Below are 19658 nucleotides of genomic sequence, written 5' to 3'. Positions count from 1 at the left end.
TCGAGTCAATTACCACTCACTTACACGGGACTTCACTAGTAAGAGTTATCATTGGATTTTTTTTTCTTTGTGTATAATGGACGATACAAACGAACGAACAAAGCATAGGTATCTACATAGAGCCGTGAAAAAAATACTATGTAATTTCATGATTGCCGTGCGGTGAAAAATTGTTATAAATTATAATTTTCACAGAAGTGTATTATTATTTCGGATACAAAACTATATGTATCTGCTTTGCCTAAAGGTTGACTGGTAGATAATGCCTTATGACATTAAGTTTGCCTTTTGTACAATGTGTTTATTGTGCGATTAAATAAATAAATATTTCCTAACACAGTTATTTTAGATATTTTTGACCTATTTTTACATCCTAAAACCCTCAGCTCAACCTGCAGCTATATTTAAAAATATATATTAGAATGTCCCTATAAATTACAGTTGAACACGATCTTATTACAAAGCGAAGTGCTTAATTAAATTTATTAAATAAGTTATTGACCCCGCCCCGCCAAGCATATATGTCCCTGAGAGATTAATTAGATTAGATTATGGTTGCAATACTTACTATGTATGTAGTATCCTACTATGTAGTTACCTTATCTGCTAAATCATATAGTTTACAAATCTCGTTAAATATACATTATACATAGTTATAAGTAGTCATTATATTAATCTTAATACGTATAACGAATTTCATTATATCCAACACAGTCACAGTACCTTTTCGTATTTTTCGTAGAAACATAGTAGATTCACGTAATTTTAACACTTATTTAGACAAAATGTTACAAGAAAAACATAATTCTTACCACCCAACGATTAACTCACCATATTATGTAGTTTCTAGTTGCCTTGAAGTTTAAATATTTATATAATATAGTTTAAATAATTATACTGTGTGTTTTCACGCTTGCTGGTAGACAAAAACCTTGGTGAGTCATAATATGTTTGATATGTTATTAGAAAAAAACTATGTCTGTAACTAATCCATATTAATATATACATAGTAGTACGTATTATTATAGATCTAAATTTAATCACTGTGTGGGTAATAAATGGATCGGATAAATCTATTTGTGTATTAACAGAGCCACTTATAATCGTCATATTATAATTAACGCGCAGATATCACAAGTAGGTATATGCGGAATGTGTTGAATTGTTTATATTATGTATTTATAGTAAGTTCAAAAATATTAATATGCTCTCTGTTATCACAAACAACGCCCATCTATCTGTAAATAATAAGAGATTAATTCAGCAGAGCTTTTTCGAATGCTTGTAGTCGTAAAAGTAATAGAGGGCTTTGGTTTCTGGTTTCTGTTAACAAAAACTTTTTTTCGATATTTTTTATATGAAACATGCGAAGTATCGCCTCACGATGAAATGTTTATTTAATTGACACTAGAGGTATCTAAATTAGTATTGTTAATAAAGATATAATAATGATATGAAAAAGTAGCATAGTATTAATATAATATTAGCTTCAAGAAAAAGTTGCACGAGGCCCGGGCGCCAGCAATATTGATTTCGGCGTCTCCTTTGCAGCTCGGTCAGGTCAAGGGCTTCCGTGCAAACTCAACACATGTCGTATCGATTGTCAGAAACTACCTCTATGCAGCTGCTACGACTCTCTGCAAACTCTATAATTACTCTACCCATTGCAAATGCAATGTTGGCTAAAATTCTCGAAGTAAACAGAGGTATTTTAATCAATGACAGCTTATTTATGAAGCCGTGTCGTCAGTTTTAAACCGCCAATGTGTGTGGGTGCGACTTGAGGCTGAGTAAGCGCTGTTAGCGCTGTCTGCGAACCGGCTTGTTTAATAATTATTCGTTTAATCCACCAAGAATTTATCTCCTGTGTCAAAATTAAGTATTGCTATGAAATGGATTTTATAGCTGTCATAGTCAGTATTAAATTGTAATTTACTCTTAACCCATAATCACAAGGGGGTGAAATTGGTGAAAGTTCTTGCGTTAATATCCAAAGAAACATGTTTCTACTCTGGAAGCGCTCGTTATTTACTTATGGACTGTAATTAATAGGGCCTTACTAAACAAATATATATGTTTATAAGTGTCTCTGAGTATTAGATAAGTTACGATAAGTACCTAACTAGATAGACATAGGTATATCTGCCCCTTTATCCTTCGACTTCGAACCGTATTGTTTATCTCCTATTTCGGAGAGCTGTCTGCCGCACAGTAAAGTTGTTTACGTCGTTTTACGGCATATAAAACAGCAGTCAAATTATATTGCTCGTTTACATATTTACTTATGGTAATCTATACACGCATCTCCCTCGATAAGAATTTTCGAGTCCTGAAAACAGATTTAATCTTTTAGAAATTCCAAAACGTAGGTATGCGTATGTGTAAATTAAATATCTAGACGCTTTACAGAAAATAGGATAGGTCGAAAGTTTTCATATATTATATTGTGTGTATTATGGGCTAAATATTTTATTTTATTTATGTATGACAGTACCAATCAGTGTTAATAATCTAATAAATATTATTTGATGTCCAGGAGCCTTCCGAAGCATCGGAGAGAAGACAGCGTCGCTCTTCGAGCGCAAGAAGAAGGATGTAGAACAGGTGGCTTCGGAGAAGGCTCAGGACGCCGCCCACGTCGTGGAAGACCAGGTCAAGAAGGCCGGCGAGCTGGTCGGTGGAGCGCAGTCGTCTGCCAATGACGCGGCGAGCTCAGGTAAGGAGTGGTTGTTGAGTATGATGATAATTTGTGGAGACCAATAACAAAGCTTCTCGGGTTAATCAGTCTAATTCGCCTCAATGTTCAAGAATTATGGAAGAGGCTAAGAGTTGCCGTGCTTGGCAGATTAGGTGTAGAAAGAAGATTGAAAATGGGGGCTACCGTATTTTCGCTCACCAGGCAATTATATTGATGCGCCACAGTGATGAATTCAGCCGTGGTAGTCCCCATTAGCATCGCGCAGAAGTTAGCCAAAGGGAAGTCAAGTGTTTTACTTTGGAGTCAGCTAGAGTCAACGCAAAAGTTGGCAAAGTCTAGCTGTATGGATGTTGAACATCTTATTGTGGAAGTCTAAGAATGATTGAGGTGATTCAGAATGACTGTTGCACAGAAAATAAGTGATGACGCGACTTGCCCATATACCTAGCGCCAGCAAATGAGTTGTAAACATTTCCGGTTGCCATTTGTCCCAGTTCTTGACATTTACATTTTACTATTTCCAATTTCACAATAGTTCGAAATTCATTTACCTACGTATGTATATCTTTATAGATCAATTTATTATCAACGTATGTATATCTTTATAGATTTTTCTTGAAGTTTGCGTTCGTTTCTTGCGGTTTTTGAACCCGAGTGCTAATATTTTTTTAATAATCATGACTATTAAGCGCGTCTCGAAAAAACAATAAATATATCGCTGATAGGTACCTATTTAAAACTGACTAATGTTAAAGTCGTTTAGCCTAGATTGTATGTTGCATAACTAGCGTGGTTAATGTTAGACGGACAATCAGTAAATGTAGTACACTGATAAAGGGACCGTATCGATTTATGCCAGTCGATTCCACTCTTCCAACCTTAATAATATCTTTACACTATTTTCGAAGTACATACATATTTCTAAGACAGGAGAAGATTATTGGTCCCATTAGTACCAGCACATAAATAGTTATGTCTTGAACCACTCTAGCGGTCTAGCGCTTAGAATGTTGGTAGTAACATTATAATTAAATGTTAATAAACTAGTTAGACGACATTTTTTGTCCAATATTGTGGGTTTTAGCAACTTCCTTAAGTTTTTAAGTTAAATGGGCGTTTATAACTGTTTACAAACATTCCAAAAAAACAATTACAAAACACGGGACAATCTTTACACCAATCGACAAAGTCCTATACATACTAATGATAATGATAACCCATAAAATTTAAAACGAGTGTATCCAAAATATTCCCAAGGCCCTTTTTGACTTATTGTAACCTTGCAGCGAACGCCGCCAAGAACTCCGCCATCGATGCCCTGGACAAGGAGCTATCGAAGGTGTCCCTGGCGGCTGGAGAGGCGCAGGACGCTGCCAACCGAGCCGTGGCCGATGGCAAGAAGGTCGTCGACACTGCTAAAGGTATGTGCTAATAATTTTATTATGTTGTTGACTGTTGACCAAAATCCGGATACTCTACGAGATTCTAAAGGCCGGAATAAGCTGCCTCGAGTTAGTCAGCTTATAAAAGTACTTAGGTACCCATATACTCACAAACATGAATCCTGAAAGAAATATAGTGAAGGATACAACAATTACTAGATCCAGATTTATCTAAACAGGCTGGTGCGTTTTGATGCAGTCTGAACGAGGATCTTTTCAAAGTAATAGTTAGTACTTTCAGATAACGAGATATGGACAGCAGAATAGTTTAACTGAAGACTTCATAGATATGAGTACAAGTTCTCTTAATATTTCTTTATCTTTGCACCTAAAGCTTTTTCTTATTTTCTTTTTTTGCACTCTTCCTAGATACAATTGCAACAACCGTAGATAATACCAAAAAATCAGCAGAGGCGGCAGTCAACGCAGCTAAAGGTAAAGTTACTTTTATATCAACATAACTTAGTATCTTGAGCACAGAATTCTTCTTTAATACTAACAACTATCTCTGTACTTCTTGCTGTAGTGAAATGTTCACAAGCGGTGAGCACGTAAAAGAACGAAGGTGGTGGATGGGTGAAAGGTAAACGAACCCATTAGGTCTTTAACTCTTTAGTATCATCAGCCAGGTTTGACCGCAGTCTGGGCTTCGGCCAAAATAGGGTATGCGGGGGTGTTTTGATCATTCTTGGCACATGCCGCTAGTTTCCATTGCAGTTTTATAGTGCATTCATTAGATATTTTTATGTTATTCGTTAGATAGAGTATAAATTTTTTTTTAAATCTTAATCATATTTTTTATGTAATCTTTAGAAACAATATAAAAAGTCTCAATATCAAATTGCTGAATCGCATCACACTGCACTTAGTTTATTGCCGAATTATATCGCATTACATACATATATAACCATCTCGTAGTTTAGTAGACTGCAATATTATTATTTTAGTAGTGTAAATATAGCGGTTCTGGCGCACTTTAGGTAAATATCTTTTGGGGCCACTTCTGGGCTTGTTTTGTATCGGTACATGTTCTGTATCACATGTGATGTACCTCTACTCATGGGCAATTGAAACAGCTCACTTTGAATATACGTTTCCATACAAGATTGTTCGTTTATTAAGGTAAATGTAAGACGGCTACCCTAATTATAGGTATTTACTCATATATGTTGTAGGTATGTATTTCTGAGGTTGTTTTTTATCAGCACATGTTCCGTTATCATGTGCGGTGAGCCTGTACTCGCGAACAATTAAAACAACTCACTTTGAATGCTTATTTCCATATCAGATGGTCCGTTTTTGTTGCGTTCAAGTGAACCTTTGTTTTAATAAAATATAGCGTGGGAGAATCATTTGACTATTCTGTTATCAGTTACATTGTTGCTGTTTGATGTATGAAATGGTAGACTCGGTAATGTTATTTGCAAATCCATCAATACGCATCTAAATTGTTTATTACATCTACTGCATTATAGTTAAAATGTGGGCGTATCCGGTAGATCAAGGTCTATGAGTGTTATCGAATATGCATTTATGCAAGTTGATCTAGGTTTTAATAAAATAACTAAAGCTCAGTATGAATTAGGAGCTCTGAGGAGACGCAATAGTTCAATACAATACGGATTACATAATGTTCATTTCCAATTTTTTACATCTAAGTGTTATGCTGCAATTACATGCAGTATATGATAATCACGTTAGAAATGTTACTTTATCACCGTACAAGGAAGATTTTTACTTCCCATCATGTGCTGCGGGCGCGTGGAATATCCAAAGGGCTATTGTGTTCGATGAAAGTACATCTTCCAACGCGGCTTCGTTTGAATGGTATGTAAAGTTTTTTATGGGAGAAAGGGGTACAACAATGACATCAAAAACCGCATCGAAAATTGTGCGACATAATCAAATTGTAGACTTACCATTATGCAATGATGGTAATATGATAATATTTAAAATGGAGGTCATAAAAGAGCAGATAGAGAATACTTCATCTTCTATTGTACATGGGAGACGAGTAAGACGTGAAACTAGCGTCAAACAATCATGGACGGAAAATGAATATTATCAGGTCATTCAAGATGGAGATGGAATAGAGATGACTGTTCGAGTAATGAAAAAGAAACAGGGTTCAAGCACTCTTTTAAGTGTTACTACGCCTAAACCAATGACTGCTACCACTACTGTCACCACCACCAATACAACCCCGAAAAGACATAAGTCATCACCTGCAACATCCACAACAACAACAACAACGGTCAAAACAAGCACTCTGAAGCCTATGGTATTGAGTGAAGACTGTCAGCAGTATGAGTATATGTTAGAGCATATGCGGCGGTGGGCTGATGAAGAAATGTCTATTATAACATCAGATCCCAATGCAGATCTCTACTGTAAAGATCGTCTACCATCTAAACCTGTACGGAGAGAATAATGAAATTTGCGTCAAGGTACGTTTATTATTATTTTTTTCTACTTAAAATGTTTTATAAATATTTTTTGATAAAATTGAAAACCGCAAACGTTTCAATAACAGCTCTAATCAGACTATCACGTGAGAAGTAATATCATGGTTACCTTATCTTTCGATTCTAAACCACATATGAAATCGTTCCCTTCATTTTTGCTATAAAAAGCAGATTCGGTCATAGTTTCTTTCAATTGACCGTACCCCTTCTACTGACACATTGGTAAGCACGTAAAAAAAATTAATTATTCTTTAATTATGTCCAATAACAACTACATGAATCTTTTAAACGAACGCGGTAGCGACATTGTAAATTGGATTAAACCTAAAAATTTGTTGGTAAAACAACCATATCCTATATTAGATTGTTACCAAAAAAAGTCGCACTTTGATGATAACAAGATGCAAACTATAGTTGTCTTGCAACAGGGACATTTAACTCTGCCCTGTAGATTTAACGATTTAGAGGATGATGCCGTCCAAGAGTTGAAGAAGGGGTATATGTCTGTTGTGTGTATGGGGCCAAAAAATAAGACATGGCTGTTCGAGTTTTGCAGTGAGAAGTAAATTGTAAGTAATTTGTCTCTTTTTCTTTTTACAGATTGCTCGAGTTACCATAATAATATTATTATTATATAAAAAAAAAAATGGATTCTTCCCCATCATCTAATGATAAATGTAAGATTTTAGTTTCTTTATATTTATACCTTTTTTATATAGTGTCAACCTAAAACATTAAAATTTCTGTTTAGTTTTTAACCTTGTTCTACCTCAGCATTTTGGAAAGTATAGCGAATTAGATAATAATAATAATATTATATTTCCCTCCAACAGGTAACGAGGGTACCACCAACAACGACAGCAGCAGCAATGAAAGTAGCTCTCAGAGCCACGTCATCATCTCTTCAGAGCAACAGCATCCACAATCAGCAACAGCAACAGCAGCGGAAGCACCTCTAGATCTCATCATACCATCCACCAGTTCGCAAGAAAAGGACGAGAACAAAGAAAATCTTAACCCGCTCTACTGTAATGAAGATGCTTATGAGAGTGACACCCCCGCAAGGAGGAGGTCATACAATCAAAGAAACAAAGACAAGTGGATACGTGCGTTCAATACAAATATGCTGATGAGTAGATGGCGCCACCGAATGCCGCTACATATTTTTAGAGCAGATGTATCAACACTATTAAAGCGTCTATATATTGAAGGACACCTCGACGACATTCATATTTACCTGATGACCGTAATGTGGGATGATATACATGAAGAATTGGAAGGGATGGTGGGTGGTGTAACACTTAATTATAAAGATTGGATTGTGTTGTTGGGGTGTGTTGAAGCGGAAGTGTTTTCACGTGTGATGTTTACCTTAAAATCATTTAACTATCTACTAAATGTAATACTTTGTGTGATTGGACCAATCATCATAGCATCACCTGATCATGATGATGATGATGATGATGATGATGCCAATGAATATTAAGGTATTTTTTTTTTCAATGTAATTGCTGATGCTGCCTTTGCGAGTGTACATTTTAATTGTAATCATTTATATTCTCTTATATAATAAATCTTATATGTAAAAAAAATAGGGGTGTTTTAATTAAAATATAATCCAATTCAATCACAAGGTGTTCGTTTATTGATTAAGAAAAAGAAAATAGTTAAACAATATTATCCTTAGCTATCCAACTTTTTTCATTTAAGCCAAGCCATTTTACATACACTTTATTTCCGCGTCGTTTCAAAACTTTTTCCACTAGATAAATATCACTATGTTTAGTTTTCTGTAATTCTTGCTCATAAAAACATCCAGAAATAGGTTGATGATGGGTATCTTCAAGTAAATACGTCACCGGGTTAGTGTTTTGCACTTTGAGCACTTTAAATATTTCCGTAGTCCAGTTACCGGTGTAGCCTTTAGCGAAAGTTGATTTATATTTACTAATTCTCACGGGGTCATTGACCTTAAACTTGGCACGTGGTTTCATTTTAATGTTATTGTAAACATTATGTAACAACTGATAAGAGTTATTTTTAGTCACGCTCGCTGGCGCCATGCCGATAGTGCGATGCGGTTTGTTATTGTAATAATATTCCACATCCTTTATCAGTTGTGTCCATTTGTACGAACCATTCAAGCTGAATTGTTTCCAAATCCAATGTTTTAAGGTTCTAATTAGCCTCTCCACTATGGAAGCTTTCATAACGCTAAATGTAGAGTAGTGATTAATATTATGTTGCGTCATAAGCGATTGGAATTTGACATTGAAAAATTCTTTCCCGTCATCGGATTGAATATTTTTAGGATTTCTCTCGTTTTCACTTAAAATCTTGCGCATTGCCTTTGTAACATCTTCAGCGCTCTTGGATTTAAGCGGTTGCAACCAAGCATATTTCGAGAAGGTATCAATACACACTAAAATGTATTTGTAGTTATTATTAGCTTTCGAGTACTTTTGCATATCAATCAAGTCAATCTGCCATGTGTCATCGAAACCTCTTTGAATGAAACGGCGACGTGGAAATGTTTTTCTCGCATACTTATGTATCTCATTAACTACCTGAGCTTTACTCATCCTTGTTGTTGTTGTTGTTGTTTCTTATGTGTGTAGGTGTAATATGTTTTATTGGTATGGTTGATGATGATGATGATGCTGATGGCTGTGCAGGTGTAGAAATTCTGGCTGATAACTTTTCAAGCTTTGCTTTTAAATCTCTTATATCAGCACGATTGCTCTTTATCTTTCCAAGTAATAATATTATTTGTTCATCAAACTGAGCTTTGTTGATAGCATCCGTTTTGAATATTGCTTTTTGAATTCCACTCAACCGTCTGTTTTCAAAAATTACTAAATCTTTTTCCACTTTAATTTTGTCACGAGTTGCGTTGCCGCTGCTGCTGCCCAAGTGTTGTCCAAACTTGTTAAGAGGCATTGTGAAAGTGAATAATGGAGGATACCCTCAGCCATATTTATATAGATCAGATAGAGTACCTAGCCCACATGAACAGATAACTGATCTACTTAAAACAGATAACCGATCGGATGAACAGGTTTCCTAACGGGAGAAGAGGGTCTGTTTCCTCGGATCCTGTTTCTTACTTTAAAATAATACCACCCTCAGTCAGTTCCTCAACTATCGCGTTTATCTCGTTAGCATGGGAGGTGTTACCGGCGCTCTGCGATGCGACCAAAAGCTGTAAACGGCTAACCAGTTCGTTTGGATCATCCCAATAGATATAATCAGTTTTTGGATAAAACGTTTTAGTAGTCAATATATCGCTTCTATGAGGGTTCAAACATCCACCTTCTTTATGTAGCTTAGATTCTTGCGAGTGCTTAATGAAAAGTTTATACTTTAAACTTTTGTCACCGCTCAGTTGACCGTTTGGTGCGAATCCTCTACGATGAGCGTTTGTAATGTCTAAAATCTTATTATAATCCTTTACATCGTCTTTCGAAATTATATCCTTGTTAGGTATTTTTTGAAAGATAAGTTCACCTAGCCCAGGTGTCATTTTGAAGGTTGAATCTTTGATATGTATCAAATCATCGATTATTTTAATTTGACTATCTCCAATATACATTTTATTTTCTTTGAGATAAACACCGAATGGTATTTTCAGTGTTTTAGAAAAGTGTTTGAGATATTTTTGATAATCGCTTTGATCTAATACACTGCTATGATTATTCTCATCATCATTATCATCACTCTCGAGAGCTGACTTCATAGTTTCCTCATCATCATCATCATCATCATCAAAATTCAACTGTTGTGCTTTTGTTTGAAGATTATCGTTCCACTTAATCAGTTCACTATGGGGTTCTTCTTCTTCGGTTTTCTTCCTTTTACGTGATTTTGGCGTTGGTAATGGTGTGGAGGTTTTTTTTATTAACATGGGAGGATGACGACGAGGGGTGTTATTCATTAATAACGCTGCTTCTGGTTTAGCATTTTCATTGTCATTATTACCTTTAGATTCTAACGCTTTAGTCATTAAAACGTTGAGCGGTTTTGTAATTGGTTCAAAGGTTTGAGCCAGTGATGTGTCAAGAGATGACTTATCTGCCCGCAATGCCTTTACTTTTTTCTTTACACTCTCAATGGAATCTATGAGTTTCCGTTTCAACTTTTTATTACCAAACATATTTTCTTTTTAGTGCATGTGCTGCTGCTGTTGTTGTTGTTGTTGATAGGTATATATAGGTAAACCAGAACTTTGGGAGTATTGTCAAGAGGGCGCTCGTTTTGAATTTTATATAGCAACAATTTGTATAGTGGGGACAATGGAAATTGGCAGATGATTTTTGTTTTATTCCGACAACTTTAATAAGTGCGAAGTTTGATGTTTGGATATTTCTTCGGTTTTTACGCTATAAAATTCGTGAATTTTACGACGTATGACATAAATCAAAATCATCCAAATCTATTTTCTTTTTTTGTTTTCTTTTTTTTAGGTTTGGTCGTTTAATTCCGCCCTTACGCCCTTCGCTAGCAATCCGTGATACCGATGCATGCGATACACCTAATGCACAAATCAAATTATTACAAGACATCAACCAAATCGTGACGACCTGACTATAGTGACATTTGTCCATAAGTTTGAAACTTACCCGTCAATTCAGGTGGTAATTTTGTTATGTTTTCTAATGGAAGAAATTTCTCTCCCGCACGTTTTTTATTTCAATAAATAACTATATACACCGTTTACAACTTTTTCTCTGTAAAATCTAAAACTTTCGGCATGATTATTGCAGTCTAATAATAATTCACACGAAACTAGACAAAGCAATGTTTACATTGTCAATATTGACAACTATCATAGAGGGTAGATGTTGTCTATTATTAAAGTTGTTGCCATTGCTAGAAATTAGTACCAACAAATTTCCGTAACATGGCGCACCCTCAATAGATCCTGGTTCACCTATAATTTTTTTAAAAAGAGGTTGTTCCTCAGTAGCTGACAACATAAAACTGATAATAAACCGGAGATGACACTCAACTTTATACAATAATAAAAACATCAAATCCTTTACGATATCGACCCTTATTAATGTCTCTCTCCTTGTCGATTGTTAAAAAAGTGTACTTTTTCTCCCAACACTCACGACAAACTTTCTTAAACTTTTCCCAACTCATATCGGTGTTCACGTGATCATCATAGGCATGTTTTAAATTCAACTCGTCCTGTTTAAATAGCAATATAAGATTGGCATTATCACGTACCAATTGTTTAGGTATCCTACTGTATGTCTGACACAAGTAGAAACAATCTAACCAACGATGACGTCCCATGGCAAAGTACTGACGAATGGCATCTTGATCTTCCAACGCTACATCATCAAACACGATGACGCTGTCTTCCGAGGCTTCCGCCGGTGGGACAACTTGACTCTTATCGTTGTAGGTGTGAAACGGTATATCACCCGCCCGCTCTAAAACTTTACTCAGAAACTTGTATTTCGGTTGGTTTAATGATTTCGAATAAAGATAAACATTATGAAACTTTATACCGTTCGGATCTAAAAGTAGAGACAACAAGACATTAGTCTTGCCACAGTTGGAGGGTCCACAGATGAGACATCTAATATTGTTTGCCAACAACGATCCATGTTTGAAGACACGGGTTACAGCTGCTGCTGCTGCTGCTTTTGTAGATTGATTACAACATAGTTTCACATAATCATCTGACGTAGTCCAATCTTTTACCGTAAGCGACGTGTTTTGTTTTTTAAGTTTCATTTTATTGTGATCTATTAAATCTTAAGGACGTGTATATATATATATATATGCACGGACACACACATACAAGCATACTTGCAAACATGTCATCATCATCATCATCATCATCAACATCAACATCATTACAAGAATCAAATGAGAAACAGCAACAGCAGCAACAGCAGCAGCAGCAGCGGCCGGAGACGGAGTCGAAGCGGGAGACGGAGCTAGAGATTGAGCTAGATCTAGATACGGAGACGGTGCCGGAGCTAGATACGGAGACGGAGACGGTGCCGGAGCTAGATACGGAGACGGAGACGGAGCTAGAGACGGAGACGGAGCTGGAGCTAGAGTTTGAGGATTATCATCATCATCATCAGGGGGATGTAATGAGAGTGATCTGTGAGTGTTTTTTATTGTGTGTATGACTCTGTGTTGTGATTAATATATATATATATATATGCGAGAACATGCTATAAGTGCACACAGTCGATTATTGATACTTAATATGATAACACACACCGGTGGGGTTAGTGTTAATCATAATTCCAAACAGCGAAGACGGACACATCGAGCGACATCTACATCTCTTCGTCATCATCTTCATCACAGTAGCAGCAGCAGTGGTGGTGGTATTATTAATAATTTAATTAATAATCTACCATTTGAACTTCACATACCCGGTTACAATTATTGCGGTCCCGGTACGAGATTGAAGGAGAGATTGGCTCGTAACGATCCAGGAGTGAACCCACTCGATGAAGCTTGCAAATTACATGATATTGCCTACTCACGTGACAAGACATTAGAGGGACGCCATCAAGCCGACCTGCGATTGGCTGAAGCTGCTAGAAATCGCACGAGCGCCACTAACAGTTCTATCGGTGAACGAATAGCCTCTTTGGCGGTAGATAAGATTATGAGATTTAAAGTCAAACGCGGAATGGGGGTGGTTCCAATTTCGAAAGTTATAAAGGCAAGCCGCGATGCGGTCAAAAGACAAATTGCAAAAAAGAAACCCGCTACTACTACTCCTACTACATTACTCAAAGTGGGTGTGAAAGCTGCAAAACAATATGTTAAAGGGAAAGTTGTAAAACAACAACAACGCAAACAAAGAGTCATCCCGATACCTAAACGTGGTGGCTTTCTACCTTTGATACCGCTACTGAGCGCTTTAGCAGCCACGGGAACTTTAGCCGGTGGGGTCACTACTGCCGCTAAAAATATCTATGAAATGGTAAAGAATAGAAACAATAATAATAATAATAACGGCAGTAAAATTGTCGGTAAAGGTTTATATTTAGCACCTTATAAACGTGGTATGGGGCTCTACATCACACCAGCAGCAGCAGCAGGAGCTAAAAAAAAAAAACAAGAACTTAGATTTGCCGCCAAAAGGTAAAGCCCTCACCGATCTGGATATAGTAAGATGTGTGCGTAGAGAGAAAATTCCCTACTTTAGAGGTGTTTTCATGCGAGATAATCTTCCAACGAAACCACACTACTATGAAACTGGAATTATTAATTTGGACACGCAACAGGGAGAGGGTACACATTGGTGCGCTTATGTTAAGAAGGGTGATTATTGCTTGTATTTTGACAGCTTTGGCGATTTGAGGCCTCCTAGGGAGTTTATTGATTATATTAAGAAATCTGCCATCAACACGCAAGTAGAGTATAATTACAATCGATTACAGAAATTTAATACTGTAAACTGTGGACATTTATGCTTGGAATTCCTATGTAAGAGCGCTAAACGTTTGTTTTAAATAAATACCATAAACATTACACGTGTGCTTTCATTCTTGCTAAGATCCTCGTCTGTAAACCACCACCACGATAATCGTTACTATCATCATCATCATTATCGTCTTCGTCATGACATTAACCTCATTCACAATAAGTCTTAACAGCAATGAGTCCATTTTGAATGTAGATTTTCAACCGGCTCTAGAATTGGACAGTGATGGTTTTTATGAGTGTGCGCTAGTGTACTTTAAGACTTTCAACTCTATTCCAAATGTTGATAAGACCAATAACCTGTTTCATTATGGAGATAAAGTTATCACAATTCCAGAAGGTTCGTACGAGCTCAATGATATAATAAATCACTTGAACCGCGAAATGATAAAGCTGGCCAATGGTGACGCTGAAAAATTGATTGATATCTCTGTAAACAGCAACACCTCCAAGTGTATGATGTACTCACCAAAATTGGATATTCACTTGAACAAACCAAACAGCATTGGATCACTCTTTGGTTATTCGCCAAAAACGCTGAAAGCTAAAACAGTGCATTGGTCAGACGAATCGATCAACATACTCATAACAAATACTATAAGAATAGAGTGTAATATTGTGGAGGGGTCATTCGTAAACAACAAGCCGTCGCATGTAATACACGAGTATTCACCTGACGTCCCGCCCGGTTATCAAATAATTGAACAACCATCTAACATTATCTATCTACCTGTCAAGAAGAGTAACACCAACCTACAACACATTGAAGTGCGCATAGTAAACGAGTCCGGTGATACGGTGAATTTCCGAGGTGAAAACATCTCACTGCGTTTGCATATTCGTAAAAAATAAATAAGAAAATGATTATTCATAATAATAAGAATATAAGCACAGGTAGCAACCCCTACACTATCAGTCGAGATCTTGCTCTCGAGGTGAAAACTACTCCTCTAAGACAGCAGCCACTTATACAACAACAACAACAACAACCAAAGAAATTGACTACAGAAAATAGCACATTTTTACAGACTATCGGTTTTAAAGTATGTCCTCGTTATCTATCTTAGACATTGGTGAGCGGGTGTCATTTGATGACTCCATAGAAAGTATAGAATTTCACCCATACACTCCGTATAATGACTCTTTTAAAAATAACGATAATATCCACATATGTATCAACCGTCAAGATCTAATCCTACTACCGAGTCAGAGTCAAATATTAGTGGAGGGCACAGTGGAGAAAGGATGTCTACTGGTCAACAATGGTGCTGCATTTTTATTTCAAGACATTCGTTATGAATTGAACGGTGTGGAGATCGATCGGGCGAGAAACTGCGGTATCACATCCACTATTAAGGGACTAGTCTCATACACCAAGGAAATGGACTATAGTCTTCAGAATGCGGGGTGGGAAGTTGGTGCTAAAAAGATTCATGATAAGTTTACTTTAACTATACCTCTATCTCATTTCTTGGGTTTCGCCGAGGACTATAAGAAGGTAATAATGAATGGGAAACACGAGTTGATATTAAACCGTGCCAGTACAGATGTAAACTGTTTAGATTTAGCAGCCGTTGATTCGGAGAAGGTACCGAAACCGGCGGTTCCAAATGGTGTCATTGAAATCACCCGTATCATATGGAGGATGCCAGTCATAAAAGTATCTGATAAGGAGAAACTACGCTTAATGTCGTACGTTGAGGGGAGCATACCGGTTCAGATAGCGTTTCGCACCTGGGAACTGTATGAATATCCCATACTACCTGCCTCAGAACGTCATATTTGGTGCATCAAGACTAGTACGCAGCTGGAGAAACCTCGCTATCTCATTGTTGGTTTCCAAACGGCTCGTAGGAACGACAAGACCAAAGATATGAGTATATTCGACCATTGTAATCTTACCAATTGCAGGGTGTATTTGAACGCTCAGTATTATCCATACGATCCATTTTCGGCTGAATTTAAATCTAATAACTATGCGCTCTTATACGATGCATTTACCAATTTCCAACGATCGTACTACAACCGTGATCATACCAGCCCTCAAGTAAATTATGCTCATTACAAGACACAATCTCTATTAATAGTCATTGACACATCAAGACAGTGTGACACCTTCAACTCGGGAGCCATTGATATTAAATTGGAAATGGAGTTTAAAGAGAACATACCCGCTAACACCACAGCATATTGTCTTATTATAAACGATTCGCTGTTTGAGTACAACGCCCTCACAAGTACTACACGTAAAATTATACAGTAAAAGAAAACACATACACACACACACACACTCCAGTTCACCGCCAACTATCCTCAAGCGTTAACGCATGTGTGAAACTTGAGAAAAAAACAAAAGAAAAATGAATAATTCAAATATTTATTTACCTTCTTACGCCCCATCGATTGATTCCACTGAGAATGACAACGGGTGTGAGCTGAGTAAAAGTGCTTACAATCTGGAGATGAAATGTCATCATACTCTAATTAAAAATATCTATGTATATTTGAGGCTGCAATTTATTGAAGGTAAAATGAGCTTACAAACCTGCGTCAATTTAAATGGACAACACGAACTCACATGTGAAGAATGGGACACGATGTTTGCGAAGAAAGTTGCCGTCATTGGAAAGTTTTATCAAAACCCATTAAGTGCGCCGCCACATCATATTCGGTGTGATCGTCGTTGTATTCGAATGTGCATCTCTCCACCAGTGCTTTTCCTTGTTGATTCGGATAACACAAATAACCCTCTGGTAATAAATCACATGGAATGGCAACTTATTGAACGTGTTATGGAGTGTATTAACGCTCGAATTGAATACTTGAACAAGCTAAAGTCGACCTACGAGAACCGCCTCAACTTCTTCAAGAAGCATTTTAAGACACACCGCCCCACCAACGTTCAAGAAGCACGCAACATTATACATGGATTGTGCAATATTAATGATGTTGTTGACTCGGAAATAAAGTGTTACGCTGCTGACCTTCTATGTAATACCTACTTTTTCCAATGGTAAATGTTTGCGGTTTGTTAAAATAAATTATTGATTAAGAGAAAAATATGACCTATTTATTTTAGCATAGAAACCCTTATCAGCTCTGACCACAAAATGGTTAGGTACCTTTTTAAAAAAAAAAAAATTGGGTTATAAAAGTGAGGTGATGTGCACATACTTATATACAAACAAACCTTTGTTTGAACCATACGCACACATCGCGCACCATGTCATCCTCATATCATTGTGACTTTTGTAATGAAGATGTTTTATCAAACCGTCTCATAGCTCATTCGAGAACTAAACGTCACAAGTTACTGTGTACTCAAGAAAAATCTAAGGATTGCGCCGTATACATTGTGAATAGTGCCTTCAGATGTAGAATTGTGAGTTACCGAATTAATGGGAGCTCAAAAATATTGGATCCTAAAATGTACTTGTTACATATTAAAGATATGATTAAGAAAGTGATTGATATCGAATTAAAAATCCACAAACATGTAAAAGTGAACGTGGAACTATTTTGTACTTTTATGAAGACCGACCCTGAAGGGGAAATAATACGTGATTTGAAGTCATTCAATACTCAAAATGTGCCTCTACATATGGATGCTGTAGATTTCCCATCGTTTTATGAACATATCACTTTATGCATTTTAAAAAAGTGCGAAGATTTTCAAGAGCGGGACAGCGGGTGGTCGCTTGAAAAAATTGAGTTTATCGAAGTCAACATCAACAAATATCAACCGCTCAAAGGATCATCATACATACCCCTCCCGAAAGCAGTGCAAGTGAAAAAAGCGTGTGTTAATGTGAAAAATAGTGACAATAAGTGCTTTTTTTGGGCTGTTGTTAGCGCCCTATATCCCGTGGACAAAAGTTGTGATCGACCCTCCTCGTACCCGCGCCATGAGGACGTTTTACAAATTAACGGTATAGAACTCCCGGTTTGTCATTTAGGTATTAAAAAGTTTGAAAAATTAAACAAGATCAGTGTGAATGTGTACGGTATTGACTCTAAGAAAAAGAATTCTAAAAAGGACGGCGGAGATTTGATAATTGTACCTTTAAGAATTTCGGAAGTATCTTATGAACGTTATGTGGATTTATTGTATTATGAGAAGGGGACATTGTCACATTATTGTTGGATCAAGAACTTATCTCGCTTAGTGCGCTCGCAAATAACTCGATCTGAACATAAAATTTGGCTGTGCCACGGATGTCTACAACACTTCCCGAGTGAAAACAAACTTGAACTTCACAAGACGATCGGTTGTGGACATTCGCTAATAGAGCTACCTAAGGAAGGTGACAAAATCTTGCGTTTTCAAAACTTTAAAAATATGATGAAAGTACCATTCGTAATTTATGCTGACTTTGAGTCACTTTTAGTTCCCTTAGATAGAAACAGTGATACTACCGCTACTACTTATAACACCCACAAACACGTGCCGTGTAGTTTTTCTTATTATCTTCATTGCGATTTTGATAAGAACCAATCAAAATTTGTTATTTATCGCGGTGAAGACTGTGTCGAGAGATTCATACAATGCATTTATGAAGACGCGGGGAGGATTATAGAAGTTTTGCAAAAAGTCATACCTATAAAGAATAATAGCTCGGGTGATGGGGGTGTTGCCTCCAACATTTGCCACATCTGCAGTAAAACAATAGAAAAAGATGAGGTTCACGTGACTGATCATTGTCACTTGACAGGCGAAGTTAGGGGAAAAGCACATAACGCGTGTAATCTAAATTTTAAAATAGCAAAGTTTATACCGGTCATCTTCCATAATCTGAGTGGCTACGATTGCCATTTGTTCATTAAAGAATTGGCCAAGGCCGATGGAAACTTAGATTGCATCCCCATCAACAAGGAAAAATACATTTCAATCGATAAGCGAATTGGTGATTACGCGCTAAGATTTATAGACTCGTATAAATTTATGTCGAGTAGCTTGGATAAATTAGTCAAAAACCTTTCACGCGAACAGTTCAAGATACTACCGAATTTCTTGCCGTCTCACGATCAAAGCGAACAAGACAAACATATGAAACTGTTAACACGCAAAGGGGTTTTCCCTTATGAGTATGTGAGCGACTGGGGCAAGTTAGAAGAAACTTCATTACCCGAGCCTTCCGCATTCTATAATAAACTCACCGACTCACGCGTCTCCATTGAAGATTATCAACACGCGCAGAATGTATGGCGCGAATTCAACATAAAGTCTCTCGGAGAGTACGCTGATCTATACCTCAAAACAGATGTTTTGCTGTTAGCAGAAGTCTTTGAAAACTTTCGTCAGGTGTGTATAGATACTTACCAACTAGATCCTTGCCAATATGTCACAGCTCCAGGTTTGAGTTGGGATGCAATGTTAAAGCATACTAATGTATGTCTTGAATTGCTTACCGACTACGAAATTATTCAATTTATAAAGAAAGGTATTAGAGGTGGTCTTAGCCAGGCGTCTAATCGTTACGGTAAAGCTAATAATAAATTTATGGAAGACTATGACATCAACCAGGATAGCAGTTTTATCATATATTTAGATATAAACAATCTTTACGGTGATGCTATGCGACG

At 36.8% G+C, this 19658-nt stretch overlaps 1 protein-coding gene across 24 annotated transcripts in view; it reads left to right on the top strand.

Moving 5' to 3' along the window:
• The window catches only part of LOC134796187 (perilipin-4-like), a 40955-nt gene that overhangs the window by 8627 nt on the left and 12670 nt on the right, over positions 1 to 19658 (top strand). For 22 of the 24 annotated variants that reach the window (XM_063768191.1, XM_063768182.1, XM_063768192.1 and 19 more), the window contains exons 2-5: positions 924 to 935; positions 2537 to 2716; positions 3985 to 4119; positions 4510 to 4575. In XM_063768191.1, the coding sequence (XP_063624261.1) occupies positions 924 to 935; positions 2537 to 2716; positions 3985 to 4119; positions 4510 to 4575 (393 nt within the window). The remainder of the gene's footprint in view (positions 1 to 923; positions 936 to 2536; positions 2717 to 3984; positions 4120 to 4509; positions 4576 to 19658) is intronic. The other 2 variants (XM_063768177.1, XM_063768176.1) reach the window with 2 other exon arrangements.

This window comes from Cydia splendana, chromosome 13 (assembly GCF_910591565.1).
Source record: "Cydia splendana chromosome 13, ilCydSple1.2, whole genome shotgun sequence".
In the NCBI taxonomy this organism is placed as follows: domain Eukaryota; kingdom Metazoa; phylum Arthropoda; class Insecta; order Lepidoptera; family Tortricidae; genus Cydia; species Cydia splendana.
The sequence above is the reverse complement of the archived record's forward strand: the minus strand, read 5'-3'. Positions and strand labels throughout refer to the sequence as shown.